Source organism: Aspergillus japonicus (genome assembly GCF_003184785.1).
Source record: "Aspergillus japonicus CBS 114.51 unplaced genomic scaffold BO86scaffold_2, whole genome shotgun sequence".
Lineage (NCBI taxonomy): Eukaryota > Fungi > Ascomycota > Eurotiomycetes > Eurotiales > Aspergillaceae > Aspergillus > Aspergillus japonicus.
The window spans coordinates 1,199,971-1,226,815 of record NW_020291639.1 but is presented as its reverse complement, the minus strand read 5'-3'; the positions used below and the strand labels follow the sequence as shown (position 1 = coordinate 1,226,815).

General features: G+C 53.1%; 9 protein-coding genes across 9 annotated transcripts; 3 read left to right on the top strand and 6 right to left on the bottom strand.

Annotated features, from left to right (window-relative positions):
• The first annotated feature begins 2,770 nt into the window (after window positions 1–2,770).
• On the top strand, window positions 2,771–3,499 carry BO86DRAFT_385146 (uncharacterized protein). The gene has a single exon (XM_025671042.1). The coding sequence runs from the start codon at window positions 3,003–3,005 to the stop codon at window positions 3,396–3,398; it is 396 nt and encodes a 131-aa protein (XP_025533051.1). The 5' UTR covers window positions 2,771–3,002; the 3' UTR covers window positions 3,399–3,499.
• Window positions 3,500–5,178: 1,679 nt separating this feature from the next.
• Window positions 5,179–7,770, bottom strand: BO86DRAFT_375086 (uncharacterized protein; the record flags this gene model as incomplete). Its single annotated transcript, XM_025670467.1, has 1 exon — window positions 5,179–7,770. One exon carries the CDS (start codon window positions 7,768–7,770, stop codon window positions 5,179–5,181), a length of 2,592 nt encoding a protein of 863 aa, XP_025533050.1.
• A 1,330-nt stretch (window positions 7,771–9,100) lies between these two features.
• On the bottom strand, window positions 9,101–11,704 carry BO86DRAFT_79587 (gamma-glutamyltransferase). The gene is made up of 8 exons (XM_025677687.1): window positions 11,513–11,704; window positions 11,130–11,435; window positions 11,006–11,039; window positions 10,785–10,944; window positions 10,145–10,730; window positions 9,921–10,081; window positions 9,737–9,870; window positions 9,101–9,684 (listed from the first exon to the last, which is right to left on the bottom strand). Exons 1-8 carry the CDS (start codon window positions 11,561–11,563, stop codon window positions 9,236–9,238), a joined length of 1,881 nt encoding a protein of 626 aa, XP_025533049.1. The 5' UTR covers window positions 11,564–11,704; the 3' UTR covers window positions 9,101–9,235.
• A 726-nt stretch (window positions 11,705–12,430) lies between these two features.
• Window positions 12,431–14,275, bottom strand: BO86DRAFT_79585 (uncharacterized protein). Its single transcript, XM_025677686.1, has 4 exons — window positions 14,086–14,275; window positions 13,261–13,922; window positions 13,173–13,202; window positions 12,431–13,114 (listed from the first exon to the last, which is right to left on the bottom strand). Exons 1-4 carry the CDS (start codon window positions 14,152–14,154, stop codon window positions 12,733–12,735), a joined length of 1,143 nt encoding a protein of 380 aa, XP_025533048.1. The 5' UTR covers window positions 14,155–14,275; the 3' UTR covers window positions 12,431–12,732.
• Window positions 14,276–14,747: 472 nt separating this feature from the next.
• On the bottom strand, window positions 14,748–19,045 carry BO86DRAFT_444860 (putative NF-X1 finger transcription factor; the record flags this gene model as incomplete). The annotated part of the gene is made up of 4 exons (XM_025676407.1): window positions 14,748–17,200; window positions 17,240–17,287; window positions 17,318–18,438; window positions 19,021–19,045. The coding sequence occupies 4 exons, from the start codon at window positions 19,043–19,045 to the stop codon at window positions 15,059–15,061; spliced, it is 3,336 nt and encodes a 1,111-aa protein (XP_025533047.1). The 3' UTR covers window positions 14,748–15,058.
• Window positions 19,046–19,150: 105 nt separating this feature from the next.
• Window positions 19,151–20,805, bottom strand: BO86DRAFT_352467 (alpha/beta hydrolase). Its single transcript, XM_025669482.1, has 4 exons — window positions 20,458–20,805; window positions 19,876–20,388; window positions 19,681–19,806; window positions 19,151–19,623 (listed from the first exon to the last, which is right to left on the bottom strand). The coding sequence occupies exons 1-4, from the start codon at window positions 20,592–20,594 to the stop codon at window positions 19,464–19,466; spliced, it is 936 nt and encodes a 311-aa protein (XP_025533046.1). The 5' UTR covers window positions 20,595–20,805; the 3' UTR covers window positions 19,151–19,463.
• A 129-nt stretch (window positions 20,806–20,934) lies between these two features.
• Window positions 20,935–22,412, top strand: pre3 (proteasome core particle subunit beta 1). Its single transcript, XM_025676406.1, has 5 exons — window positions 20,935–21,137; window positions 21,192–21,237; window positions 21,299–21,313; window positions 21,364–21,639; window positions 21,705–22,412. Exons 1-5 carry the CDS (start codon window positions 21,101–21,103, stop codon window positions 22,027–22,029), a joined length of 699 nt encoding a protein of 232 aa, XP_025533045.1. The 5' UTR covers window positions 20,935–21,100; the 3' UTR covers window positions 22,030–22,412.
• BO86DRAFT_79330 (uncharacterized protein) lies at window positions 22,291–23,131 on the bottom strand. The gene is made up of 2 exons (XM_025677685.1): window positions 22,741–23,131; window positions 22,291–22,597 (listed from the first exon to the last, which is right to left on the bottom strand). Exons 1-2 carry the CDS (start codon window positions 23,028–23,030, stop codon window positions 22,522–22,524), a joined length of 366 nt encoding a protein of 121 aa, XP_025533044.1. The 5' UTR covers window positions 23,031–23,131; the 3' UTR covers window positions 22,291–22,521.
• A 1,164-nt stretch (window positions 23,132–24,295) lies between these two features.
• Window positions 24,296–25,997, top strand: BO86DRAFT_415093 (putative cyclin-dependent protein kinase complex component; the record flags this gene model as incomplete). Its single annotated transcript, XM_025674882.1, has 2 exons — window positions 24,296–25,621; window positions 25,695–25,997. 2 exons carry the CDS (start codon window positions 24,296–24,298, stop codon window positions 25,995–25,997), a joined length of 1,629 nt encoding a protein of 542 aa, XP_025533043.1.
• Between the last annotated feature and the right edge of the window lie 848 nt (window positions 25,998–26,845).

The window sequence follows — 26,845 nt, the reverse complement described above, 5'->3', positions numbered from 1 at the left end:
TTCCTGAAACCTTGGCCATGGGAACATCGCATTCAGCGACCTGGCAGCGAGCCCCATGCCAAGCATAGGGGACAACCGTGGAGAACAGACGGATAGGAAGAGACGGAAGGCATCCGGAAAGTGGACGACGGGTAGACGGGACTCAATTGTCCTGTCCATCATTTACACAATCATGATGCCCGCATTGTTTATTGTGTGCTCCCCTCCCCCATCGGGGTTGTTTGCCGGCGGAGATTGGAGTTGAGTCTGAGCGTCGGGCAAATTGAAGGATGAGCAGGGATGAAGAGGCAGCCTCTATGTCTATTGGCAGGATCGATTACCGCGGCTTGAGATGTCGCGTCGATGCAGGTGGCAGGATGCAGCCACAACCCCAGACCAGAGTTTGTTTGCCTTTCGCTTGTCCCATCTCGGTGAGGGCAGAGACCAGAGATGCCCTCTTAGGGGGAACTAAAATCGTGAGCCTGTGAGTGTCTGTCCAGCTGTCGCCTTCCAGAAACTCGCCTGCCCCACCCGCTGAGACGCCGATCGCCTTCCCAATCCACGTTGGTCTGACTCGAAGCCCGTCGTCACCTCGAGGCTAGATTGTCGCGTGTGAACTGAATGAGTCTCGGGAAGTCTACCGCGGTACTCCGTATGTGAAATGCTTCTCCACAGGCAAGTGCTTCCCGTGACAAGAGCGTGCACGGCTTGAGTTCCAACATGCACACACCTAGCCGTTTGACGTGTCCTGCTCGATCGGTGTACTCAAGTAAGTTCTTGTCTCTGGATTAACCGTAGGCGGCAATACAGAGGCTTGGCATAAGGCAGATGAACGAGTGTGTTAGGGAATAAGAATAGGATTGTGCGATCGCATACGGAGTAGTCTAGGTTCCCTGACTAGCAAAACAGTGGTGGTGGTGGTAATAGTAGTGGTGGTATGACCCCATTGTCTCAGCTTGTCTCCTGGCGTAAATGGCTAGTCCGCCACCAGGAAGGTTACATAGAAGGAAGAGAGGCTGGACCATTCTCGCAAAGCGGATTAGCGGTGATTGATTATTAACTGGTACTCAGTAAGTTAGTACGTATGAGGGAAGGAAAACAAAGAAAGGAAAGGAGGGAGACAGAAAGGGAAGAAAGAGGGAGGGGGCGGAGATTATCCTGGGTAAAGGCGGTTATCCCCGACCAGTCTCTTGGCATCTCTCCACTTTTCCAGGCGGCAGAAACAAATCAGCTGTCGACACTTGATAACGTTGCATACGATTTGCCTTCAAGTTGGACTCATGGAGCCTACACTTCTGGTTAGCATGTACAGTACAGTATCCGTACTCCGTACCGTGGACAGGCCTTGGTCTCTTCGGGTGAACCAACCGACTGGGCATGGCCATGCCCTGCCAGTTTGACGGTTCTTTGACAGTCTCGAAGAACTTGTACGGAGCATTCGCATATGTATCGGTACCGGACTACCAGTTGTCTTAATGCACCACAATCCCTGGTCATCTTTCGATTTCATCAGGATTCAGGACTAGTTTACTCCGTAGATCTACTGCATTCTCTTCGTACAATACCCACAGAGACATGCTACGTAGCGTCTATTCATTTTCAGATTCACATGCACGGTACACTACACAGTAGCCTCCCCCTGGTCTCTTGGCCTGATCAAGAGCCCTATGGCTTGCATGCCGATCTCGGTTGTTGAACGTTCCTTCCTCTACCGACACCATGGAGTTGGTTGCAACGTGCATGTTCAACCTTCCCCAGAAACTCCTACACATGCATACAAGCTCCGATAGACTGATTTATCCAACTATGCTAGTCATGCAAGGGGCAAGGATGATTTCGGAGTCTTCCCGAGTCCATGGACATGGGGTGCACTTGGACCATCTGGTTGCACGAACTCTGCCCTCCACCTTCTGCTATCGGTCAAGATGGACACTGTATTGTTGAACCAGCGAAAAGTCTGGTAGCTGGGGGATCTGGCAAAGCATCGTTCAGCCTATGGCACCTGTGATTCTGCAAGGAACCGAACTCAGCTGGCCCTCATTGTGACCGATCGGAGTAATTCTTTCCGGGGGCCAGTGAATGTCGCCGCCCGATTCGAGACCCTCTTCATTACCTCTGTCGAAAGTCATCAGGAGGCGATGTCTTACCCAAGCATCTGATCCGGCGATAATGCTCGCTGGCCCTATGGCTTCTTCGAAAGTCAACCCGAGTCGAAGAAGGCGCGTTGATCTATCTGCGATGCGGCTCTCATCGGTGGTCAAATTGATCTCCCAACGAATACAACACTAGTGAAAGGAAGTTCTCTGATAAACTGCAGCGCAGATCCGCGGTTTCTTCAGCCGCGCATCATTGTCGTCGTTAGGAATTAGGGTGTCACTAGCCCAGATCCACATCATCCGAGAGCGACAATCATTTTCTATTGTTGGCACCTTTCCCGAAGACTGCTGCACCCCATAGTCTAGTCCATCCTCATGGAATCCGCTACACTATGCAGATAAATCCCGCATCCTCACGATAGGGGTCTTGCTACGAGTAAAAGCCTCCTGCGATCTGACTGCCTTTCTTGACCCCTTTCGAATTCGAGTCCAATGGTATATGGATCAACATGCAATTCTTGGCAGGTTCCATGGAATTTTGCCCGCTGGTTCGGGCCTGTCTGGCATCATCCCGACCGGTTCGAGTAGAGAAAAAACAACTAGTTCCAAGCGGCAAGTTCGATTGCTTCAGGCCTTCATAATAATCTCGAGTGATTCTAACCAATTATGACCACTGCGGCTAATCTTCCTACCAGGACCTGACTGATGACATCGGCAGTTATTGCCGATAGCTCTTCGGCCTCGTAAAATCGTCGTGGGTGCCGTGGGTGCGAGAGCCCACCTAACCTACCTTGAACCGCTTCCAGCGTACACATCCATAGTACTTACTGTACCAGATATCCCAACCCTGCAGCTCCGACTCGGCATTGCATCCGCACTGGATTTGATGATCGTCGACATAGAAACTGTCAAAGCTCGCGGATCGACATGATTCCCCGAGTCGAAGTTCTGCACATAGTGCGGGTCTGGATCTCATCGCATCGCATCGCATCGTGGTCGAACTGCTTGTGCCTTGTGGGCTTTCCCATCGCATCCTCAACAGTGGTAGCAGTGGATCAAACGCGGCACATGGACCACATCCTGATTTTTCCACACGAAGATCGATCTCAGGGCTCCTCAGCCTCAACCAGAACCGAAGAAAGGAAAATTAGCAAGAACAAAACCTGCGGTATCCATCACGAGCTGAACACGGGACATCTGACTTTTTCCCTTCTCCCCTTCTTCCCCCTTTGTCCACGGTACACCACCCTTCTCAGAAACAACGGCAGAAGCTTGTCCGGCCCGGAAAGAACAAGCGCCGATGACAATGGTTCGGCCAGATGATACAATGCTAATGCTATATCCTCTGTCGGCGAGATCCCGACAGTTATAGCATCGAATTGCCCTTCTCAGCATCTAGGATAATTTTCACAGGGCGAAAGATGGGGCAAAAGGAAAAAAAAAACTCTGTTTGAAATTCCCATAGTCTTTCATAATGAGTAATGGGCTACATTACCCCAAGACGGGGCCCAGAGCTATTCTCTTTGACTTTCACTAGCGGCGCCGACGGCAGTTTTAGTCGAGTCCAATGGGAAGGGATGGGGAAAGTTTGTTTGCACGGCAGCTTCCGATCGGACCTCTGTCTGTCTGTCTGCCTTGTTTGGCTGAATGGAACGTGTTGAATGAGATCAGGGTTCCATGCAGCCATGTGGCCTGTGAAGTAATCATGTTTGTCGGGAAATTTTGGTGTCGTGCTCGTTGAACCATGGCGGGTCCTTCCACCATCACCACACCTTTTTCCTATGTTCTCAACTTGTGCACGAGTATACTCCGGACTGGACTGATCATGTATCTGTCAAGTACCTTCCTTCTCCACCACAGCAGGAGACTCCAAGAACATGAACACACCACCCCATCCCGGATACAAAACACCCATTCGACCCAAAAATGGTTCCTGGTCACTTCTGTCCTAAGCCTCTTCCCCATCTAGTCACCCCCTTTACATTCAACAAACCCCACCCTCCCTTTACTGCATTCGTCTCCGGATCACACTCTAGGTAGTTAGTCTACCTCAACCCACCATCAGCCTAAGAGTCAGGGTCCAGGTCCAGCTCAACAGCACTACGTCAATCATCTTCAACCCAAGACCATCAGACTCTCTGAACTCCAGCCCTGATGATCCTCACATCGCCTCCAAGAGAAGAAGGTCGAACTCGTGAAAACCGTAATGAATCAGACCCCAAGGCGTGGATCCGGTAGTTTCGGCCTAGTTACCCTACCCTATCCTACCCTAACCTAACCCTTTTGCTCCCTCTTCAACTTGAACCGGTCTAAGGCCGCCTACTGCACAGCTTGGTCGATCTCCTCGGCCGATAAAAGCTCCTAGGGCTGTGGAACTTGATGAGCGACTAGCTTTCCATCCCTTCCCCCCCCCAGACCCCACCTCCTCCTTCGCCCCTTTTGCATACCACTGCGAGGCGAAGTTCACCTGCCCGAACGGGGGCAAAGTGAGTGAGGACCCGGCGACCCGGCAGGCCATGGAGAGAAAGACCTAACGCTCAACACCAGAACTTCTTCCAAGACTGGCTCCCAGCAAAAACAACAACCCAGCTCATCATTCAGTGACAAGATATCCATTCAGCTCATAAATGCCCGTTAGAAGTACAGAGAAAAAAAAAACATTAGGGGGTCCAGAGAATACGACCACAGCAGAAATAAAGAGTCAGAGGATCAAAGGAGTCATATCAAATCAATTCCATGTCCTCATGTACAAACCAGTCCAACTCCTCCTCTCCCTTTAGCTGTCGGAGAAATCAAATCATGCCTTCTCTCCACACACCCACCAAACCCCACCACCAAGGGTAGGTACAGTAAGTACATTAGATAGGTTAAAATTAAACGTAACGCACCGTTTCCTCACCATCATCCCACCAAACCCACCATTCCATCACACCCTTCTTCATTTCAATTCATTTCATGCAATTCGTCCGGGGAAATCTTTGGATCTGCTGAAGTGTTTCCCCGTTGCTCATCAAATGTCGTTAACGCTGTATTTGAGAAGAAAAAAAAAAAAAAAAAAAAAAAAAGAAAAACACGCAGGAAGACCTAACCACATCAATTGCAATTATCTCCTTCGCGTCCCCCGTCGACTGTCGTACGCCTCTTCCTCGTCTTCCTCCTCGACGGGAGCCGGGGTCCGCCGTTCGGTCCGCCGCTTTGGGCGCCGCCGACGGTTGGAGCTGATGTTACTGGCCGAATCGTCGGGGGCCAGGGACACGCCGTCGTCGAGGAAGAAGTCGTCATCGGCGGCGCCATTCTCCCAGAGTCCGAAGCCGGAGGCGGGGGTGCCGAGACGGGCCTCGACGAAGGAGCCGCGGCGGTTCTGGTTGGCGATGGACAGGCCGGCGCCGCGCTCGCGCAGCGCCCGGCGCACGACCTCGGCCTTGCAGTGCAGGGCCTCGAAGGCATCCTCCAGCGCCTCCATGCCCAGGTAGATGTCGCGCTCGATCTCGGCCAGGGCTGCGATCTCCATTTCCTCGTCGAGCGCGATGGGTCCCCCGAAGGATGCGGAGGCCGGCGACGGGGACGTGCCGTAGGGCTGGCTGGCCGGTCGGGACACCCCGTCCACCTGGCTGGGTGTCGGCCCCCGTGAGATGCCGCCTGTCGTGAACGGGGTGTTGGACCGGGTGCTGCTGTAGCGCGACGGGGTGGAGCCGGACGGGAAGGAGTTATCGGCGCCGCTGCGGAGGAACCCGTCAAAGCGGCCGGAGATGAGGATGTCCCATTCGTCGTCGCTGATCGCCGCGAGTGTCGCTAGGACATGGTGCATGCCTGGGTTGTTGAGCATGTAGATTGCGGTTTCGGGGTCCCGCGGTGGGGAGGACAGTCGATAGAGTCGTTGGATCGCCAGAGTCGAGGACACCAATGGAGCCGGTCGTGGGCGTGGCTGTCCTTCAGGCCGCGGCGTAGGGGAGGTCGAGCTGATTCCGAGAATAGCAGAGAAGAGTTGCCGCTCCTCGGGCTCGAGATGGGTCAGGATCGCAAACGTCAAGGTCTCATCATCAACCTCATCGGGGGCGCTTGTGCCTCCACCAGTCTGCTCACTGAGCCATTTGTCGACGGCCACTTTCGTTTTACGGGACTGCCGAATGTAATGCTCCCGATACTCCTCTGGCACGTCGATGTCGAGTTTCTGCATGGGGATGTGCTCGTCACCCGACCAATCCGGGTCCACGACCGTCGGAGATAATCTGAAGGGTGGCCAGTTGGGGAGCTCGCGGCGGCCGGAGACCAATTCTAGCACCTCCCCCCAACTCACGCCCGCTGGGCGTTCCTCGTGTTCCGCATGTTCGCACATCAGACAATTGCATGATTCGGACGAGATGTCACGAGCAAATACGGCCTCCAACCGGTCGAGAAGTCGCCGAGCTACTGATCGATATCCCGTTGCGACGGCGAGCGAGCCGTTCTTCGTCATGACATGCTGATAGTCTTCCAGGAGCCGGTTGAGAGGCTCGAATATCTTGCTCGCCACGAGTTGCGGCTGCGTTGGGGGATACGGCGCGGCCTCCGAGCCGCTCAAACTCTGCAGGAGGGACTTTGGTGCGCGATGATCTAAGCCGCCGTGCTGTAAGAGGTAGTCGACCTTCGGGATGGATATAGGCACCTCCGGGGGCGGAGGCGGAGGCGGAGGAGCTCCATAGGCGGAGTTCGCGGTCGGAGGCCGCCCGTAGTCGTATGCAGCTTCCACTGGGCTCCGGAACGCGGACCCCGGGCGATGAGACATGGACGACCGTGTCTGGGTACGAGAGGGCGGCTTCTCCGGGCTTCTGACCTTGCGGGAAGTGGTAGACTGGTGAGCGGGCGCAACCGTCGTAGCCTCCGACCCGTTGGTTGATTCGAGACCGATGTCGCGTACCGTTGCTGGGGAGCGTGGCGGCGTCGTGGCGGTGCGACTGGAGGGTCGTTTGGGCGGCGCTGTTTCCTCCACGATCTTGCTCTTGGAGGACTTGCGGCTGGCTGTACGAGACGGCGATTCCTTATCATGGCTGGAGCGCTTGGTTTTCGTCGAGTCCGATCGCACCGTCTTGCTTGACTTGGCCCCTTCATCCTTCTTTGACCGCAGACTCGAGGACGAGCGAGTGGACTCGGCTCGAATCCGGATCTTGGTCTTCGGTTTCTCCTCGGTAGTCTTCGCGTCCTTGTTATCACAGACCGTGCTCCCCTGGCGGGATTGTTGATCGACGCTCGTCAATGGGGGACTCGGGGGCGCATGCTTGTTGCCGTCCGAGCGATCATGGCTTCCTCCGTCGGCCGCCTCTTTGCCTTGGTCGGTCAGGTCGGTCGGATCTGGGGTCGGGATGTTCGGTTTGCCGACAGCTTCCCTGCTGTGAGCCTTGGAGAAGGTCGGATACGGGAGGCTGGTTCTCGATTCGAGGAAGGACGCCGTGCCGGAACGGCTGGCGCTGTCGATGCCGGGCATTGAGGCACGACGTTGCTGGCTGGGATTAGAGGCGGAGAGCGAAGGTGTCGAGGAGCGGTCCGTGGGAGGGTCGGGAGGTCGTTCCTTGGTTGGGGAGCGGGTAGACGATGGTCCGTGGGACGAGCGGTGCTTGTGTTGTTTGGATTTGGAAGAGACGCTCGAGGAAGTTGACGCCTTGCGAGTCCGGTCCCTGTCGCGATCTCGGTCATTAGGTCTCAACGGTAGATGGAACATGACGTGGGTGTGGGTGTGGGTGTGGGTGTGGGTGAAATCAGGCGGAAGGCTTCGAATCGAGGTGGATATGGAAGGTTGGAAGACACTCTTCCCCCCTCAACACAACCCCTTGTTCTCCTTGCTCTTCGTCCCCACTTTCGCTTTCCGATTTCGGGATTGTATTGCGTTTGTAGTAGTTACCTCGAGTTATAGATCGCGAAGGCGGGATGAGAGGACCCAGCTAAACAGCTCCCAAGGCGAGCAAAAGAAGAAAGAGTTTGTGTGGTGTCACAATGTCGAGAAGGAGGTCCAGATGATCCGAGAGCCGGACGGACTTTCGTCGTCTGGCGCTTAAGAGATCTGGAACCAAACGCAACTCCCAGTGGTCGAATGCCCAATTAGGCGCCTGTGTCAATCCACCGAGGGGGTTGCTGGAACCGATGCAGCATCCCGTGAGGGGCGCGGCGGGAAACGAACGATAAGGGTGGGCGAGGGCGGAAATTGGAAGATAGTTCAGGCGCTTGAACGGGAAAATAGGGAGAAGTGACGAATCAATTCAATGTTGGAGTATCGTGAAGTATCGTGGTTCAATGATCCTAAGAAGGAGAGAATTGCAGAGTGCAGTGACTGTGCATGGGAGGAGATTTGGCGGAAGAGATCGATTTTGCGGTGAGAGCGACTAGACTGAAAAGAAAGAGAAGACACGCTGAACCTGAATTACTACTGGACTGATGGATGGACTCCTCCCCGCAGACTCCTCTCCAACTCGTTGGATTCTTGCAAGTTGCAACCCGATGAAGGGTCCCCGAACCTCCCTATGAACTGGACTAAAGAGCCACTAACCAGACTAACGAGGAGGGGTTCACAGACTACTAACTTGCATGAAGCACCACTTCAATCCGCACCCTAAAGGAGTCGGTTCAAGTGATCGGTCATTTAAAGGACCAGGTCTCGACCGCCGATAAACAGTTCAGATTAATCAATGGAGGGACTCGCGATGAACATCAACCAGCAACAACATTATCTTCCTCATCCTCACCATCCTCACCATCAAAACTTAGCGGTAAAATACATTCGGAAACACCTCAGGCATCACCGCTTCTGGCGCGGGATCCCCCCCACCCCCCCGGATGCCTCAGGCTGCGTCGGGCTGCGGAAGAGATGGCGCCCATCATCGTCATCGTACTACTACGAAAAAGTCAACTGTACGAAGTAATTGCTTTTTCGGTGCACCTCTTGATTACATTGACCAAGTTCGGCGCCTCCTTCTTGTGGAATCCGATCAGATCGACTCCACCCCCGCTCTCCGTTTCGTTCATCATCAAGATCTATGATTTTCTATCGCAGAGTAGATCCGTGGGTCGGTATTCTTGAAGGAGATGGCATCCAAGCTCTATATGCTTGTATATACTTCTTAGACTCCAGTGCTCACAGTGTGTGGCAGCCAGTCCCGGATCGCGGGCCGCGTAGGCGACGAGTGACTCGATCAGACGGCAAATCCTCCAGAGTCTAGCTGCCTGGGCTCCCCAGCAGCATCAAACGTTCCATTCGGGAGGACACGGATTGCTTGCGCTGAGCTCTGAGTCGGTGCAACCCATGTCACGTTATGCCCACGCGCCTTCATGAAGGCCACGGTCTCGTTGTTGTAGCTATACTCGAACGTGACCTGGTTAGGGATCAGCTGATCATGCAGACGAGGCTGAGCCAAAGCTTCGGCTGCCGTGAGGCCACCATCAACAGCGTGGATGATGTTCTGGATGGTCGCGGTGATGATCCGACTGCCGCCCGCCGAACCGGCCACGAAGAAGACAGTGCCGTTAGGGTGAGTCACGATGGCAGGTGTACTGGACGACAATGGGCGCTTTCCAGGTCGGATGAAGTTCGCCTCAGAGGGAACATATCCGAACGAGTTGGATGAGCCAGGAATAGAGAAGTCTTGCGAAGCAAATTAGCAAAGAAGAAATAAGGTCTGGTTGCCTTCACCTACCATCCATCTCGTTGTTCATGATAATTCCTGTCTCGGGGACCATGACCTTGCTCCCGAAAAGCAAGTTGATCGTTGTGATGGCAGATACAGTCAGGCCTTCGTGATCGATAGTAGCAATATGAGAGGTACCCGGACTACAGACATCATTAGCTTGTCTCAGAAGGCGTCTCATTGAGGTACGTACGTATCCAAGCTCTCAATACCTCGAGGGTCGTATGCATTTATATCTTGCGTCTTAGAATCGGAGATCTTCGCCCGGATTTCATCGATAGTACCTTGCTCAAGCATGTTACCCTGGTATTCTCCCATGTCGTCCACAAAATCTGGGTCTCCCAGGTTTGTCCGCTACTATAGAGTCAGCCCAGTCACACGGACCCTAACATACTTGGTCCAGAAGGTGAGACGTACCAGTCCGTATCCAAACCGAATGGCTTCATCCAGTCGATGAATACTCAAATTCACATTGTCAGGGGCGAGGAAGCTGTCATAGGTATCTAAGACTTTGAGCACGTTCAGCGCAACAATTCCACTAGATGGAGCCGTGGTGCTGGTGATTTTGTATCCACGATAGTATATCTGGGAGATATTCCGAATTGCAATGGCATAGCTGCGAAGGTCATCAAGAGTCATCGTGCCATTGGCTGCTTGTACCGCATTGACCATCGTCTCTGCAATATATCCAGAGTAGAATGCATCAGCGCCCTTCTCAGCAATTGTCTCGAGGGTCTTGGCATAACGCTTCCGTGTCATGGTATCGCCGAGGCCGAGTCGAGTTCCGTTGGGAGCAAAGTCAATTGCCCATGTCGGGTCTTGAGACAAGAAGTCGGCGCCGCCCGCGTCAGTGATCGAGGAAGCCATGTAGCGTACTAGATCCGGGCCAACCGGAAAGCCCTCATCCGCGGTCTTGATTGCTGGCTGCACAACGGTTGACCAAGGAAGTAAGCCATACTTCTGGTGAAGGTATTCAAGACCACGAAGCTCGCCCGGAACACCGCTAGAAATCTTGTTAGCATCTCAAGGTATGTCCTCGTAAGTTGGCAGGATGTACCTTGCAAGACCCCCAGTGACAGCTGCTTCTGTGTTGTTGACAAACATGTCCTCATATGCCGCCGCTGGGGCAGTTTCGCGAAAATCGATGAACTCGAACGCGCCGTGAGGGTCTTTCACTAGAATGAAGCCACCCCCACCGATCCCGCTGTGATACATTCCTGGGCAGAAGACAAATCAGTTCCTGGATTCCATTACCACCAGTGAAGGGGAATCACTAACCCACAACCCCTACGCAGAGCATCGTTGCCACCATCTACCGACCGTCAAGTCAGCACAACACTCAGCCGATCCTCGCCATACGGGATCTCCGTATCGTCCAAGTCAATAGACTTCAGACACTCACAGCATCAGCAGCGTTCCCGCCTTGTAGTAGAATATCGGTTCCGTGGCGACTGCAGATTGCACTCTCACTCGCTACGGCGCCACGCTTGCCGTCCTCCAATTCATCGTCCCAGCCCAGCTGACGAGTCGCATATTCGAGGGGCGACGTGAGTACGTTCGGCAGGTGTATGACCAAGACAAGTAAGACTAGTGTGGTTGACAGGGTAAATCGCAGGATACGGAACATTCTCGACCTGTTCCTGGGCTTATCGTGCGATAACACCGACTGAGTGCACGCGACCGGGCGTTCCAAGACTTCAAGGAGTGGCTATGGGCGAAATGCAGGTTAGAGATTTTGAGAACAGAAGCAATTTTTGGGAAAGGGGGAGGACTTCGTCATAGTACCTGTTTCTCTGCATCTTGGTTGTCAAAGAGGTCCGGTTTGCAACCCTGCATGTTTAGTATACTTGGTGGCCGGATGCGGTCACTGGAAAGAACGATGGGCCGGGAACTACTACTAGAATTCCGAAATGCCAGAGAGGCGGGGGATCGACAATCGAGAGAGTCAGCCTAGCTTAAGCAGGACAAGATATCATTTCGAGTGAAGACAAGTGAAGGATACAAAGTAAAGAAGATTCAGAACCCGTTAGGTTTACTTAAGAGGCCGAGGGCTCCCTGACCACCCCCCTCCCCCATTATCGGACGGACAGACTCCAACGGCGATAGCGACCACGACAGTTTAGTTTCCTGCAGAGGCCCGCATGCCTGGTTCCTTATCAGCCTCGACCAACAGTAATCCGAACCGCCACTTCGGCCTGGTCACCCGATGGCACACCAAGCTCATCCAAAGGCGCAATACCTGCCTTGTCCAATCAAATTTCACCTTGAAACGTGACGTGCATAATTTGGGGTAATCAAATCTCTGAATCCGGCGAAGCAAAAATTTGGTCCGACTTGATGCATTCTTCAAACCAGGGCTCAGGTTTCGGAAAGCCGGAGAGTTTCTGCTGTTGTCAACCATGCACCCTGACCTGGAGTGGGGTTTTGGCCACGCTAGAGATTATGACTGGTCATTAGAAAAGTTATCTGGAGGCAGCGGGAGGCCGCGATAAGCCTCCTCTCGCGCCTCTTGTCCTCGTGAGCACGTTTGAAAAGAAGTATGGTAGCCGTGACCCTTCGCAAAACAACCATACTTCTTGTGATCAGAGAGAGTCCGGGAATCTTGTTGGTTTCTCTGAACGATGATCCTGACGAGAAGCGCCCTTCGTTGATGCTAGAAATGAATGGCTGCGTTTGGAAGACCTAAGTAGCCTGTCCCCAATCATGAGGCAATTCCCGGGCGCCCCGTACCCAGAGAATCACCTTTGGATTCAGAGAAGGTCTCGGATGCACCTTTAAGCAGAGGGAAGAAACCCAGATATAGCAAAGTCAGTTTTCAACCATCTCAGACCGGCTACTAGAACACCGATGCCGCACACGTCTTTCGTCATAACAAGGTTCCCTGCTCTTGTTTTCCCGCCGGGTTCACCAAGTTCAAGACCCGATCTGCCATGATTCATCCTCTTTTCAGCGAACCTAGAGCTTATGAGGCTGGTTGAGTTCAAGCCAACACCTATGAAACCCCATCATTCTTCGAGCTCGACTGCTCTCCTGGTCCACGATATAGTGCTCGCCCAGATCGAGGGAATTTCATCCTCCGGTTGTAGAACGGTCTCGATGAGGCGTCGGCCCCAATCTCGAACAAACCATTTGTCTGAAAGTAAGTGCAGTCCAACACCGTAGTGTAGAAACAGAATCCGAGCCACCCAATCACCCTGCTTGAGCAGATCGATGTAAGCCTCGCTAATATTGATGGGCCATGCGATTATACCCCCATTCGGGCCGCCAAATGGCCATCTCTTGATTGCTTCATGCAGAATCTGCCAAGTGGCCAGGTATATTGCCTGATTCGGTCCACCGATACTGTTAAACTTCTCTTGAACGCCCTTCAAGGAATCCATGATTGCACTTGGAGCAAATTAGCATCTGCGAGGTAACTGCTGTCAGACAGGCGAGGGAAGCATACCTCCGAAGATTCAGTTGAGATTCCCGCACTCTATAAAAAAGTCAATTCCCCAGGTCAGGTCAGACATGTGAGAAGGGTGAAGAATTACTGATAAGGGTTGCCATCCTGATCTACTTCATCGTCCTTCCATTTCAACCAACCTTGCAAGTCACCCCGATATTCCATGCCGTTGAGTTGCACAAATAAGAGTGCGCAGCCAGCAATGAGCTGGCGAATCTCCAATACATGAGACAACGGCTCGAATGTCTGTCTGTCTTCGGAAACACAGGGATACGCCGTTGCACACAGCATGATGAAAATGGAGCAGATAAAAGCTGGCCCACAAGTCTCCGGGGAAATGTCCGCCAAGACGCGACTGAAGGCCGAGCAGGCGCGGCTCTGATATTTCAGCGCGATCTCCAGCCACGACCGGTTGTCATGCTGCTCGAGATAGGCAAGATGCAGAGCCGATAGTGCCAAAAGACTGTCCATCAGGAATGGGTGGGACACCACGATTCGCGGGATGACGACTTGGAAATGATGTGCGTCGAGGCGGCCTTGGCAGAGAGTGATGTATGTCTCCGTAAGGTAATGATGGAATAATCGCATTTCGAGCATTCGCGTTTGCGACGAATCTGCTTCTGGGCCAGATGCCGCCTCGGGTGATTCATGTGGCGTGGAGGGATTTTGACTATCGGCATCATTGGACGGATACGTGCAATCCAATTTTCGCTTCTTGCACAAACCACATCGAGGCGTCTCTTCGTCGCACTGTGTACTACTGTCAGCGACTAAACTGTTGAATTATGGTCGGAAGCAAAGACTGAACGTCCGCTGAGCAGGTCCCAGGGTGTTCGGTTGGCAGGAAGGTGGAATTGGGATGGCAGCACGCAAGGACAGCAGCCACAGCTAGTATGAGATAGAGATGGCAAACCTTCACATGTCGCTTCTTACACTGAATGCAACCCTTCCGGGATTTGGTGTGGCTGCGGCGCGAGGGCATTAGGCTCGATTCAAATTCGATCAAAACTTAATACGGAGTCAGAGGTGGGATCTGATGCTGTGATCTTTCGACGCCTAGAAAGCTATTGGATGCCTCGGGGCTAGTTGAAGTTCTCCCGGTCTAGAGAACAATTACTGTATCATACGGTCGGTTGAGCGCACCGGAATGGAGTGAGTAAGAACATGAAACGGATTGCGTCGGTGCGAACGCAGTTCAGGGGAACGATGTGTGGTTAAATAGATTCAAGGTTGTTTGAGACCCTCAAGTCCGGATGGGACCGATTTGGTGAGACTTGGTAGTTCATTTAGTAGTGGAATAGTAACATACCACGAGCTGAGGCGATGATTGCGCTCCAGGGAATAAATAGAGGAGAGGCAGTTGGTGCCGAACAGTGGCCGGCTGGGAAGGTTGAGCCGGCTTTAGCCCCAAGTAGGCAGCTTTGATTTGCTTGTCAGCTAACTGAGGCTGACTAACACTCTGCTTATGCTTAAATTAGTACAGGCAGGTACAGTACCTAGGTACAGGTACAGCCCAGACAGCCAGGTACGTCAGCATGGCTACAGCCTGCATTTACCAACTATCAGAACATGGCTATGATTCAAAAGTATACACAGAGTGACATAGATTTGCCAAATTTCGATTCTATCGATTTTTGGTCTTTCTAACTAAGCACACGACCGGCCAGCTATGCACGCTAACCATAGAGAAAACCGAATAGCAGCGACAAACATCAAAGTCGTGAACGTTTTGGAGTAGGTAGAAAAAGTGTAGGAATGGTAAGAACAACAAGGAAATTTAAGTCAGTCCGGAAGAGGGTCATGTCTTTCTACATAACATCATCCGAGCCTTGAAAGCGGTTGCAAGACATCAAAGTGGCTCTTCATCCACGAGCAAGTCGATAAAATCAAGCATCTTCCTTTTCTCCATCCGACTTGGGATCCCGCACTGACTCGCCACGACTCGGATCAAGAATCGAACTCGATGTCCTCAATTGCTTCACACCCGACCGCAACACCAATTTCTCCTTCTTAGCTTGAGGTGGAACGGGAGCATCCCATGAAGCACTGCTGTCGTCACCCGCAAGAGCAGCGTACATAGTCGTAGACCAAGAACTGCCAGCAGGCGTTCGGACACCAGGCGTACTGCTCCGCGAGCTACCAAGGCCGTTACCTCTCTTTGAAGCTGCGACCTGGGCCCAGCCGCCCTCGCCGTTCGCATTCTGCTGGGCTCGAGCAGCTTCGCGCTGGGCTTTTGCTTCCGCTGCAGCGAGTCGCTGCTCTTCCTGTTCCTTGAGGCGGTGGCGGTCACGTAGCTTCACGCATTCACCGACGCTCATACCGCCAATACCAATGGTGGTGCCGTTGCCCATGCCCAGAAGGGGGGGAGTCCAGGCAGTGGGTTTGAGAACAAACACATGGCGATGAGGCTCCGGATCGAAGCTCTCACTAGCAAAGCCCCAGTCGGCGGCGAGGGAGTGCGCGAAGGCACGGAGGGGAGATTTGGCGGGTTGGAAGCGGGTGGAGCGGTTTGCTGGGTTTTTGTTCGTGGCGAGACTGTGGAGGGTCGATTCGTAGGACTGGAGAGTGGATAGAGGACACGACGACGAAAGCTGGAGGTAAATATCGAGAGTTTCGGCGGAATAGGGTAGGTTGGTGGAGGTCAGCGTCTGAGAGACAGTCGTCGTCGGGTTGATATCGACGCCAAGCGCAGACGCCAGAGATCGATTACGCTCGAGGCGGGCGCATTCCTCGTCGCACGCCAGTGGAGACGCTGATGGAAGTCGCTGCGCCTGCTGGAGGTGGCCCTTGGTCACAACAGCCTTGGCTGCATTGCAACGTCGCTCCTGACGGAGTCGTCCACAGCTACATGTTACTGCGACCATGGTTGAACAGGGTGTTTTCTCGGGGCACGGATAAGGAGCGTGACACTGGTCAGTACAGGGGTGACCACACAGGGACTTGGTCTTCCCACAGGCTTGCTGACAAGGCTGGGAAGCATCCTCACAATCACCCGGTCGATGACAGTTCTTCTTACAAGTATGAGAGCCACACTTGAGGAGCTTGCCGCAAATCTGTCCGCACCGTGCATCTGCAAGCCAGCACGGCTGATTCTTCAGCACACGTTTGCCGCACAGGCACGCCTTTTCCGTCAAGAACGGGCATTTCGGGCAATTTTCATCGTCGGTGTGGCAATTATGGGGCGTCTGCGGGTGACCGCACGGTTTAACGCGCTCACAGGGGTGTGAGCAAGCTGGAGGCAGCGTCCCACAAGGCAGAGGCGGATACAAGACAGATCGACCGCAGTTACACGGGATCTCTTCGAATATTGCCTCCCTGCAAGTGTTACAGGGCCCTTTGTGACAGATCTCCGGGCATGTGTGCCGTCCGCATTTCAGCATACGGCCACAGACCCGGGTACAGATATGTTCAGCCTCAAAATCCTCGTCGCTTGGTCGAAGATGGGATTTGAGCTTTCGCCGTATAGCCTGACGCTCAATTGCCTTCTGTTCGCCAGGGCAACAGCGCTCTGCGCATGCATGGCGACCGCAATGCAAGCCGGCTTTACAGATACGGAAACATTGAGGTGGCTCAAAGTCACCCGAGAAACAAGTCGTCCGGAAGTCATTGCGGCCACATCGGCAATGGATCGTGACTTTCTGCAAGCAAGGACCACACGGTCCGCTATGGCAGACTTGCTCGCAAGAGTGTCCGCATGGTAAGGCCTTCCCGCAAGGCTTCGAGCAATTGGGGATGGGGTCTTCGCAAGTAGTTCGGGGCGAATAGCCCGTAACGTCGGTCAGAACCGTTTTCCCACACGGGCAGGAAAGCACCACATCAGGCGATCGGGGACAATGAGCGGGATGCGCATCCTGGGCGTGGCAGGACTTCTGACACGAATGTAGCCCACAGTCAAACTGTCGATTGCACTGATCACCACAGCTGAAACATCCAACCCATTCTTCAAGCTCCTCCCCGCCGTCGTCTTCGCCAATGCGCAAGGTTTCACTGTCCATCTCCTCATCTTTGGAACTGCAGAGCATCTCAGACTGCAATTTCCCGCAATAGCAGCGCGCATCGATTTTGACCTCGCAGGCACCGCAGAGGCCCTCGTGGCACGGCCGAGGGCAGGTGTGCTCACCACAAGGCAGCAAATCACCACATACCTCGCCGCAGCTCCATCCATTATCGTAGTCGGTGTCCTGACAACGCTTCGTAGATGAGTTCCTCCCACAAAAGCAATCCTGGGTCGGACCCATAGCAGTACAAGGAGCGCATGGACCAGCATGGCACGTCGCATCGCAAGGGTGTGGACAACCTTTTCGCGATCGCGCACAGGTCTGTCCACACGAATGGGGAGGGAGACCAGGAAATGAGCGCGGGTCAACCTCCTTCTGGCACCAACAGGTGTAAGAGGAAGGAAACACTTCATGAGGCAGGTTACAGCCCGGGCAGCGCCAAGCACGAGGAGCACTGCTTTCGCCCTCCTCGCCCCGGCGACGCGCCGCATCCTGCGCCGCCGCGCCTTCGTTCCTCGACCATTTCTTCACACAGCTCAAGTGGAAAACCGTCCAACACAATCCGCAGGACCAGATACGAGACCGTTTGCCCAACTCAGCTGTACAGATCGGACATTCGTAGAGGTTGTGGGCGATGTCTTCGTGAATCCGAGTGGCAATGTCCGGTGCCGATGATTTCGTCGTAACCTTGGGCGCTGGCGGAGGAGGGGGCACCGATCGAGCCTGGCTTGGGTTCTTCGCTTTCGATTTGCCCTTTGCACGTCCGCTTTGTCGAGGTTGTTCTCCGGCTGGCCCTCCTGGGACGAATGCTGGCGCATCCGCTCTCAATCCAGCAATGTCCTCCACGCCTGCGCTCTGGTGGGGACCGACATCCCGAGTCTCCTCTGGCTGCTCTGATTTCGTCAGTCGACCCTCGAATCTTCGCCCCCCCGTAGTGACCGCTGAGTGGTCAGCACCGCCGCGTGTTCGACCATGTCGTCGGCCTCCATTCGACTGTGCGCCTGCGCCTCCCGCCCCCCTTCGGGTTCCCCTCGGTCCTCTTGGTGGATGGTTTGCGTCGGGCGCGGTCTGTGTCGCAAAAGGTTCATTCTGTTGCGATGGAGGATTCGTAGCCGGGTGTGCTGGCGTTTGCTGTTGAGACTGCGCTTGTGCCTGTGTCTGGTTCTGTGGCGCAGGTCTGTGAGAACGACTGCGATCGCCACCACGGCCTCTGCCTCCGCGTCTTGACCTCGTGCGCGGGGTAGTGTTGTTGCTGTCTGCCACGAGGGCTGGAGAGTTCGACATCGTTGGCTCCAAGGTCCTTACAGGGACGTTAGGTTCGGAAATTGCACGCGGAGAGAGCACGTCCATCCAATAGCACCAATCAAGGGCCGAGTACAAAACAGGGAAAGCGTAGATCAATCGGTCGCTGATAAGGAGCTCGAAAAGCAGGAGGTTACTGCCGCGAGAAGATCGAGGATGGGCTTCCGCTTGAGTGGAATGAAAATCTGTGAGCTGATCGATTCCGATATAGCTAGAGAAGGAGCCCAAAGGCAAGCTGAGAATAGGCAGGGGGGCGCCACTTTAAAAACCAACAGAAACTGGTGGAACTCAAAACGGTGATTATGTTCCTGAAGTACGAACGGGTGAATGTGGTTCGGGTGGCGGCGGTTTGCCTCCGAGAGCTGGTCGGGTCTCTTGTCGGGGCTCTGCACACTCCAATTACTTCGCAATTTTCACTACGGAGAACTTGCACTCTTCTTAATGGTTCGAGCCCATGTATAATCAAGGGCCTGGAAAGCTGTCAGATCCAGACCAGCGTGGCTTTTTCTGTAGCATGACTCATGCTGGTCTAGTGCTGCGCGTTCGACTCATCCTGCCAGCGAGATTACTCATAGCGGGTCACCCCTCATGAGGTGGTACTGGGAGACTCTCTAGGGACAATTGATCGGGGGCGAACACTGATTACAGAATCTGTCTGACACCGCTCGATAAAAAGTTGTCTTCATTAGGTTTTGGGCTAAATTGCTCTTGGAAACACAGGCGGATCCTCAACCCATGTTTAGTTGAGACGTAAGATCCTGAAAATAAACACGAATGCGGCCAGCCAGAAGCATCCGAAACACCACTCTAATACAACGTAATGGGGAAATCAAAGAAAACAAGAACCTGAGCAAGAAAAGGCAAAATCGAAGGCATCTCGAGCAATTAATCGTAGGCTCGGGACTGGTGCTGAACAAACATGATATCATAACAGACACAACAAACACACCGATAAATGAAACGAGGAGATGCGCAACTGTTGAACAATTGTTCAATAATCATGCCGTACAATCTCTTCCATGATGAAGGAATGAATGTGTTCGAAATACCCTGGCTCAGCGACACTATCATTGTGTCCACCGTTGGGCAGAGTACGCCAGACTTTACGGCTGGACTTGCAGACAGCAAAAAGCTGCGTCATGTTGGACGGTCTATTTGCGTAGCTTGTTAGCATTGGGATCTGCGGAAAAGAGGCAATTTACACTTACGGTACAATCTCGTCCTTCAGCCCGCTGAGGAAGAGAATAGGCACCTTAGTGATTTTAGGCAATACATCCTCGCTTGTCCAGTATTGATGGCATAAACGAGCGAGATATCGCGCCGGGGGAAAGACCCTAAGAGATGTCAGAAATTTGCCCTCGACTTGTAAGTGATAGGCGTGTGGTGGATCAAGCCAAACATACGTGGGAATCAATTTGCGAATGCTCAGGAAGGTATTTTCGAGAATCAAACCAGCGATTGCACCTTTGTCTTGGTTCTTGGCCACAAGGTCAATCGCGACCGCTCCGCCCAGACTCTGTCCATAGACAACGATCTGGCTATCCTTGGTCTCGGCCCTTTGTCGCAGATAATCCAAACCGGTTTGCGCATCGACCTTCAAGCCTGCCTCATCTGGAGTGCCAGTCGAAAGGCCGTAGCCGCGATACTCCAACATCAACACATTGCAACCAAGAATTTCCTGAAGAATTTTGGCGATAGGGATACGATGGCCGATATTACCCGCGTTCCCATGAAACATCATTACTGTAAGGTCTTGAGCGAGGCGTTTTCGTGTAGGACGAATGAAGAGGGCATGTAGTGTTTCCCCGTCCGGGGTCGGAAGATGGAGCTCTTCGTAATCTGTGATGCCGAATTGCTGTGGCTTGGGGACATTGGTCCGGGCGTCGACAGGGACATTTCGAGGATAGATCAACTCGCTGCGCACGGGGTTAGATCTCAGGCACCGCTATTATCATGGCCAGGCGCAAATGCGGGTCACTGCTTACTTCTGCTTAAAGTACAACAGACCACTGGCCACCACGGCGAGACCAGAGGAGGCCAGAACCGGCAGGCGCAGAAACTGGACGGCACTATTGGCCATGCTGGCGATAGTCCACGAGGGTGGAGGCGGCGACTCAGACATGCTAGCGAACGGAACAGTATAGCCGATGCGACAGGGCGGCGTTGCAAAGTTGGAACTGAATCAAGCAAGTGAAGCTAACTTGAACGTCTAGACAAAGAAGTCGAATATCAACGGCAAGGACGATAGTGCGAGTGAGCTTCGCAAGCGGCCAGATACTGGTCTAGCGGAAATTAAAGCGTCGGTTTGTTTCATCGGAAGTGATGGCTGGAGGAGGGGAGACGTTCAGGAGACCTGCGGGGGATGGGGAGCTGTCCAGTAGGAAAGATACGCTGTCTCACCGCCCGGCGGAACCAGCTCCAGCTGCTGGCAACGTAACGCGCTCGCCTGCCTTGAGAGCTCCGTCAGAGCTCATATCCATCAACTCCTTCAGCCAGATACTTCTTGAATGCAATCATCATAAATTTTCATATCTTCAATTTTACTTCATAGAAACCGTTCTTCGGCACACAGCCCATATACATACCCTTACTTATTTCCCCTCCCCGCCCCGAGTTTCGTCTGTCAGTATGGTCGGTCACGGCATGACGGGGATGCTCGGTGAAGGTCAGTGGTAACCTCATCTCCTGGACGTCATGCCAAAGCTCACGGCTCTCATAGATGGTATTCATGTCGACATGAACCACTTGAAGAAGGGTGAAGTCAAGTAAGTTTATGGATTCAAGATCTCGAGTGAGGCAGTCAACTGATATACCATGCCTGTCCAGCCTCGGAACGTCGATGTGAGTGAGACTTTCCCTACATCATCACGGCACCCGTTAACCGACATCAGTATGGCAATCAACTTCAAGGACGGTGTTATATTGGGTGCCGACAGCCGAACGACCACTGGAGCGTACATCGCCAACCGGGTTACCGACAAGTTGACACAGGTGCATGACACGATCTGGTGCTGCCGCTCGGGGTCGGCTGCCGACACACAGGCCGTGGCTGATATTGTATCCTACCATCTCAACATGTACTCGATCACAAACAACGAGGCGCCCAGCACTCAGGTCGCCGCTGCACTGTTCCAAGAGCTATGCTATGAGAACAAGGATATGCTAAGGCAAGTTCATTGTGCCCCTCCGAGTCACGAGAATTGCTTTTCTTATTGACTATGGCGATTTTTAGTGCTGGCATCATTATTGCCGGATATGATCCTCGCCACGGAGGACAAGTTTATTCGATACCTCTGGGCGGATCCCTCCACAAGCAATCGTACTCCATCGGCGGATCTGGCTCAACCTATATCTACGGCTACTGCGATGCAAACTGGAAGGAGAATATGACTGAGGAAGAAGGCGTTCAGTTTGTTCGGTCAGCTCTGCAGGAGGCGATCAAGTGGGATGGTAGCTCTGGCGGTGTGATCCGGATGGTGGTCTTGACGGCCAAGGGCGCTCAGCGACATCTCTACCTGCCGGACACGGGTTACACTGGCCCCGGGGTTACCAACTAATGAGTGTATCCGTTTGGAGTGATGATTCATATCGTTGTTAGCTGTCGATCAACATGACCTTTCCTTCTCCCTGGCACTGAAGATAGCCTCATTCTGGGCATGATTTCGCCGCCAATGTAAGCGGTAAATCAGCCTTCTTCTGGACGATCCGAACCAGGCGTGGTCTTATCAACCGAGAGTCAGGAAGAGGGACTATGCATAAATCGCGGTCATATCTTCTAGCAAGTTGCGCGGTGCTTCCCCATCATATGCGTGGCTTGGCTTGGTATCTGAGCTCACGGGCCCTCTCGGAGGTGGCTGCTTGCCATGACTGAGGATACTGACTTGGCTATAAATGTCACTCGGATCCGGCGGTCAGAGGCTGTCACTTTCACAGTATCACCTCGTCTTAGGCTTCCTAAGTAGAAGGCAAATCTAAATCGGTAAGCCTGCAGTGGCCTAGGTATTCGTTATTTCGTAGCTCGTACTGCTAAGGCTATATCAGACAGGAGATTACTCCACTAAAGTACCAGTAGCAGTATCATAGTAGAGGTCGAGGATGTGACCGGTCAAAGGCCTCGAGGGTTTTCTGGGGACGAGCACCAATCAGTCAGCGATGATGAACACCTGCGCCTCTGCAGAGCCGCGATTCGCCCATCCCCCCTCAGACGGAGGATGATCCTAACTGCCACTATCCTGTCCGGTTTTCTGGGCGGCATCGTCTGTACGTACAGTACAGTACCTACGGAGTACCTGATACTATTGATACTGTAGGTGAAGATGTTCTGATGCGGGCTCATCCTGTCGTACGGAGTAAGGAGCATGGACAAGAACGGCTGATTGACCCGGATGTAGTCCAATGCGGAAACATCTCGATGCGAGGCGTGTTTCTTTCTCGACTGGTAACTTCTCGGAATTGGGTAGGATGTTTGACTGGTAATCGGAGAAGAAAGGAGAGAAAGACAGAAAGAAGAGAGAGAGGGAGAGCGAGAGAGAGAGAGACCTCCCAATTGATGGATCATTTCAGTCTCATGATAATGATAATAATCCAGTCCGCTCCGTCTCAACCCTGTCCAATGTTTCTTGTTTCTTTTTTCTCCTCCTATTTCTTTGTCCAATTCCTACCTTCTTCTTGATTTTGCTTGATTTTATTTTATTTGATGTTTGCTTTCTTCTCTGTCACTTCGTACGTGATCATCCATACATCTCATATGGTATGGTACCTCAGCTGCCTTGATTTTGGGGAGGAGATTCTTGATCTTCGGCTTGATCGATCCATCTACTTGCTACTTTGGTTACTGCATTCGGGGAAGGGAACCTCTTCTCCCCCGTTGAATAAAGCACTGAGAACTCCAGAACTCCACCCTTGGGTCGGTCTGGGTCTTGCTGGGTGGTAGAGTGAGTGTTGCTGAGTGGCTCTGAGTGGCCCTGAGTGGCTCTGAATCTTGTCGTGGTGGACCCAGCTTTTCTGCCCGGGTTTCTTGTTCCCTCCCTTCTAGCTGGTGCTACTGGTGCTGTTACGGCTGCGGCTGCATCATCAACATCATCATTATCATCCCATTCTCCGTTCCATTCTCCCTCTCCTCTCCTCTCCTCCAGCTCTTCTCCCTCCTCCCCCCCCAAATCCATCTTTTAATCTCTTCTATTTCTCCAATTGCCAGTCGCCATAGTTCCTCTATCTATCCATCCATCCATTCATCCACTTTTCTCCGCCACCCTTTCTCCTCTCTTTTTGTGTTTCGTATCCAGCCTTCATCCCCTTTTAACTCATCTCGTCGTCCTCGCCGTTTCTCATCTCCCATCGCAATGGACATGTTTCCCACCGCCGTCCATCGCCTGTGATTCCTTACCCGCTCCAGGCTTGGGTTGGGTTTATCGCGCATTCCCCAGTGCTCTGACCCTCACTCGCCGCATCTCCAGATCCAGACCCTCTCTGCGCCTTCCACTCCTCTCGCTGCGCTCCCCTCCCCCTTCGCTCATTGAACCGATCTAAAGTAAGCAACCCATCAATCAATTGCTGGATCTCGTACTTGTCCCTCTCTCTTTACGTGCTAGATTCCCCCTCTCTCCTCCTACCATCTTATATCTTGATCTTACTTTCCTCAATCTGATTTCGATTTTCTCCTCATTATTTACCCTGGCCTTTCCTGGGTCTTCAATGAACCCCACCGTCGTCTCCAGTCGCTAACCGTTGCTCGCCGGCCTGGGCTCTAGTTGCAATATTTCAACCCCGACCACTGTCCGCCCTTCCGTATATTACCTTCACTTACTTCTGTTTAAACCTGACATGGGATCCGTTATCGTAAATCATCCGCGATCGGATCATCTTGATACATCCTCCTACAACATGCTGGGGGGCGCCATACCTACTTCGGAATCTGGCTATCGATCCGCGTCGCAGACCCAAGCCTCGTTCCAACAACCCTCGTCACGTCTGGAGACCGGCGGCGGCTCTAGGTCGGCATCGTCTAATACCACCCCCACCTCGTCCACAGCCCCGCCGTCAACATCCGCCTCAGCTCGCCTCCCCTCCCACCACACCACCCAGGATGTTCCGCCTTATATCTATCACCCTTCCGACTCGAATTCTTACCCCTCATCGCGGGCGTCCTCAACCATCTCGGGTATAACAAACGCCCACCCGAACTCAGCATCAATGACCACAACCACTAGCGATAGCCATCCATCTCGCTTCGATAATCACGCCCACGCCGCGCCTCACACGTATGCCCCTCATGTCAGCGCCAGCCATGCACACGCGACCGCGGCATCCACGCAGCACAACAGAAGTCATTCATCTCCCGCGTCACCGCAGTTGAGGCCGACTCATCAGTCCCTGCGCTCATTAGGCGGCTCGGAGGCAAGCTCGCCCAGTCGCATCAAGGTCCGCGATCTGTCCCATATACAAAGCTTTGCGAGCGAGGAAATGTTGGCACATAGAGATCGGATGACGGGACAATGGGGTCCTCAAGAGCGCCAGTACGAAATCAGTTCCATGCCGGTCACGGACATCATCGAGATGGTAGCTGGGCTCTTGACGAAGATAACCACGACCAACGACATGCACCACGAGCATATCCATCGCCACATACCACCCCCAGACGGGACTTCGAACCTCACTCCACAGGCCGCCAGTGTTCTTGCCTTTCATGGCAAAAATGTACCCAGTATCAGCATTCTCAGCTATTTGACGAGAATCCACAAGTATTGTCCCACCACTTATGAAGTCTTCCTCAGTCTTCTGGTATATTTCGATCGCATGACGGAGCTTGTCAACCGGTCGCAACTTGAGCGATTACGGCGTCGCCAGGCCCGATCGGCTTCCATGCTAAGGACTGATGGTAATCAGCCCCAGTCGCTCCGATCGTCGAATGTACAGACGACAGGTGCCTCTCCATTGGCCACTCCACCATCTTCTGCCAGCTTCGCCGCCCAAGACCCGTCCACTCCGTCGTCCATGTCTCCATCTTCGGACGCCGAGGACGAGGAAGAGGCGCTTTCTCACTTTTTTATCGTGGATAGTTTCAATATCCATCGGCTAGTCATCGCAGGCGTGACTTGTGCCAGTAAATTCTTCTCTGATGTCTTCTACACCAATTCACGATATGCAAAGGTACCCACCTCCGTCTTCTTCGCTCCTAATTAAATCATCTATACAACGGAACTAACACCAATGCTGCGTACAGGTTGGGGGATTACCATTGGTTGAACTCAACCATCTTGAGCTCCAATTCCTTCTCTTGAATGACTTTCGTCTTTCAATCCCCGTGGAAGAGCTTGAAGCGTATGGCACAATGCTGGTAGAGTTTTATGCTCGAGAGATCGTCTCGCAGCAACAGCAGCAGCAGCAGCAGTCGCAGTCGGGCATCCCTCGTTCAATCCACGCTCCTCCAGCAGTGGACTCTCAGTCCGATGGGATGTACATGCGCACCCGGGAGAAGCACCGACCTGACCAGCCGGAGGTTCGCCAAACCCCCACTCCACCCTAGATGGTCTACGCACGACCACGCGGGGCTTCCTTTCGCTCTTGGATCCACGATCCATACTGTTCTCCTTCGACAGGTGAACGATTTTCCCACTTTCGCTTGGCTTCATGTGCGAGTGTGTGTATCGACTGCTGGTTCACTATACCTCTTTATTGGCGTCGCATATCCCCTTTGGTACATATATCCTAGTCCTGTCTTAATCACGTATGTTCCCGGCAGAACGATGATCGCAATCTATCTATAGACTTTCCATTGCGGCCGGCACGTTCGATCGTCGCTGGATTGCTCGGGTGGCTTGTCTTTTCCATGTCTACTGTGTATACAATGTTCTTGTTTCCCCAGAGTATTTCGCATAATCTGGCTTTGTCATTGGGTCGGCGTTCATGGTCTGTATTCTTGTGTCTTGTTGTCTTGTACGGGTGAAACCATCTCAATCTTGGGTATTGCAGCCCTCTTTGAAGTGTTCTTGATAGAGCCACTGTTTCACTGTGGTCCATCTAATTCGGCTGTTTATTGCGTGACTTACCAAATATCTTGCTCGTCTTGCTCATCTTTCCAACCAACCGAGGTACTTTCATCAAACGCCCATCAGTATCGTGTGCCTAGCATTAATTATGTCATGACTTCCAAGCCCACCCACCCCCCTTTGCCACAGCCGCCGCCGTTCTTCCCCACCGGAATGATATCAACCGTATTCAATATCCAAAGTATGTGTACGAGTTTATAGCCCACGTCCCGCCCCAGCCACTATCTTCCGTTCGCCCAGAGCATGTATTACACATACCATATCCTCGTAAGTTGTGAGCAACCTAGTGCACAGATAAGTTAAATGATCCGATTACATCATCCCC

Bases quoted from the DNA above. Each gene is read 5' to 3' on its own strand.
- BO86DRAFT_79330 (XM_025677685.1), bottom strand. From the start codon at position 23,030: ATGATCCATCAATTGGGAGGTCTCTCTCTCTCTCGCTCTCCCTCTCTC. The intron at 22,598-22,740 runs GTACGTACAGAC...GCTCGTCCCCAG, and splicing joins TACTCCGTAGGTACTGTACT to AAAACCCTCGAGGCCTTTGA.
- pre3 (XM_025676406.1), top strand. From the start codon at position 21,101: ATGGTCGGTCACGGCATGACGGGGATGCTCGGTGAAG. The intron at 21,138-21,191 runs GTCAGTGGTAAC...CGGCTCTCATAG, and splicing joins GACGGGGATGCTCGGTGAAG to ATGGTATTCATGTCGACATG. The intron at 21,640-21,704 runs GCAAGTTCATTG...GGCGATTTTTAG, and splicing joins GAGAACAAGGATATGCTAAG to TGCTGGCATCATTATTGCCG.
- BO86DRAFT_385146 (XM_025671042.1), top strand. From the start codon at position 3,003: ATGATTCCCCGAGTCGAAGTTCTGCACATAGTGCGGGTCTGGATCTCA.
- BO86DRAFT_352467 (XM_025669482.1), bottom strand. From the start codon at position 20,594: ATGTCTGAGTCGCCGCCTCCACCCTCGTGGACTATCGCCAGCATGGCC. The intron at 20,389-20,457 runs GTAAGCAGTGAC...CCCCGTGCGCAG, and splicing joins CTGTTGTACTTTAAGCAGAA to CGAGTTGATCTATCCTCGAA. The intron at 19,624-19,680 runs GTAAGTGTAAAT...CTACGCAAATAG, and splicing joins CTGAAGGACGAGATTGTACC to ACCGTCCAACATGACGCAGC.
- BO86DRAFT_79585 (XM_025677686.1), bottom strand. From the start codon at position 14,154: ATGCCCTCGCGCCGCAGCCACACCAAATCCCGGAAGGGTTGCATTCAG. The intron at 13,923-14,085 runs GTTTGCCATCTC...AGTAGTACACAG, and splicing joins GTAAGAAGCGACATGTGAAG to TGCGACGAAGAGACGCCTCG. The intron at 13,115-13,172 runs GTATGCTTCCCT...ATTTGCTCCAAG, and splicing joins TCTCAACTGAATCTTCGGAG to TGCAATCATGGATTCCTTGA.
- BO86DRAFT_79587 (XM_025677687.1), bottom strand. From the start codon at position 11,563: ATGCAGGGTTGCAAACCGGACCTCTTTGACAACCAAGATGCAGAGAAA. The intron at 10,731-10,784 runs GTACATCCTGCC...CAAGATTTCTAG, and splicing joins GTCACTGGGGGTCTTGCAAG to CGGTGTTCCGGGCGAGCTTC. The intron at 9,685-9,736 runs GTAGGTGAAGGC...TTGCTTCGCAAG, and splicing joins CATGAACAACGAGATGGATG to ACTTCTCTATTCCTGGCTCA.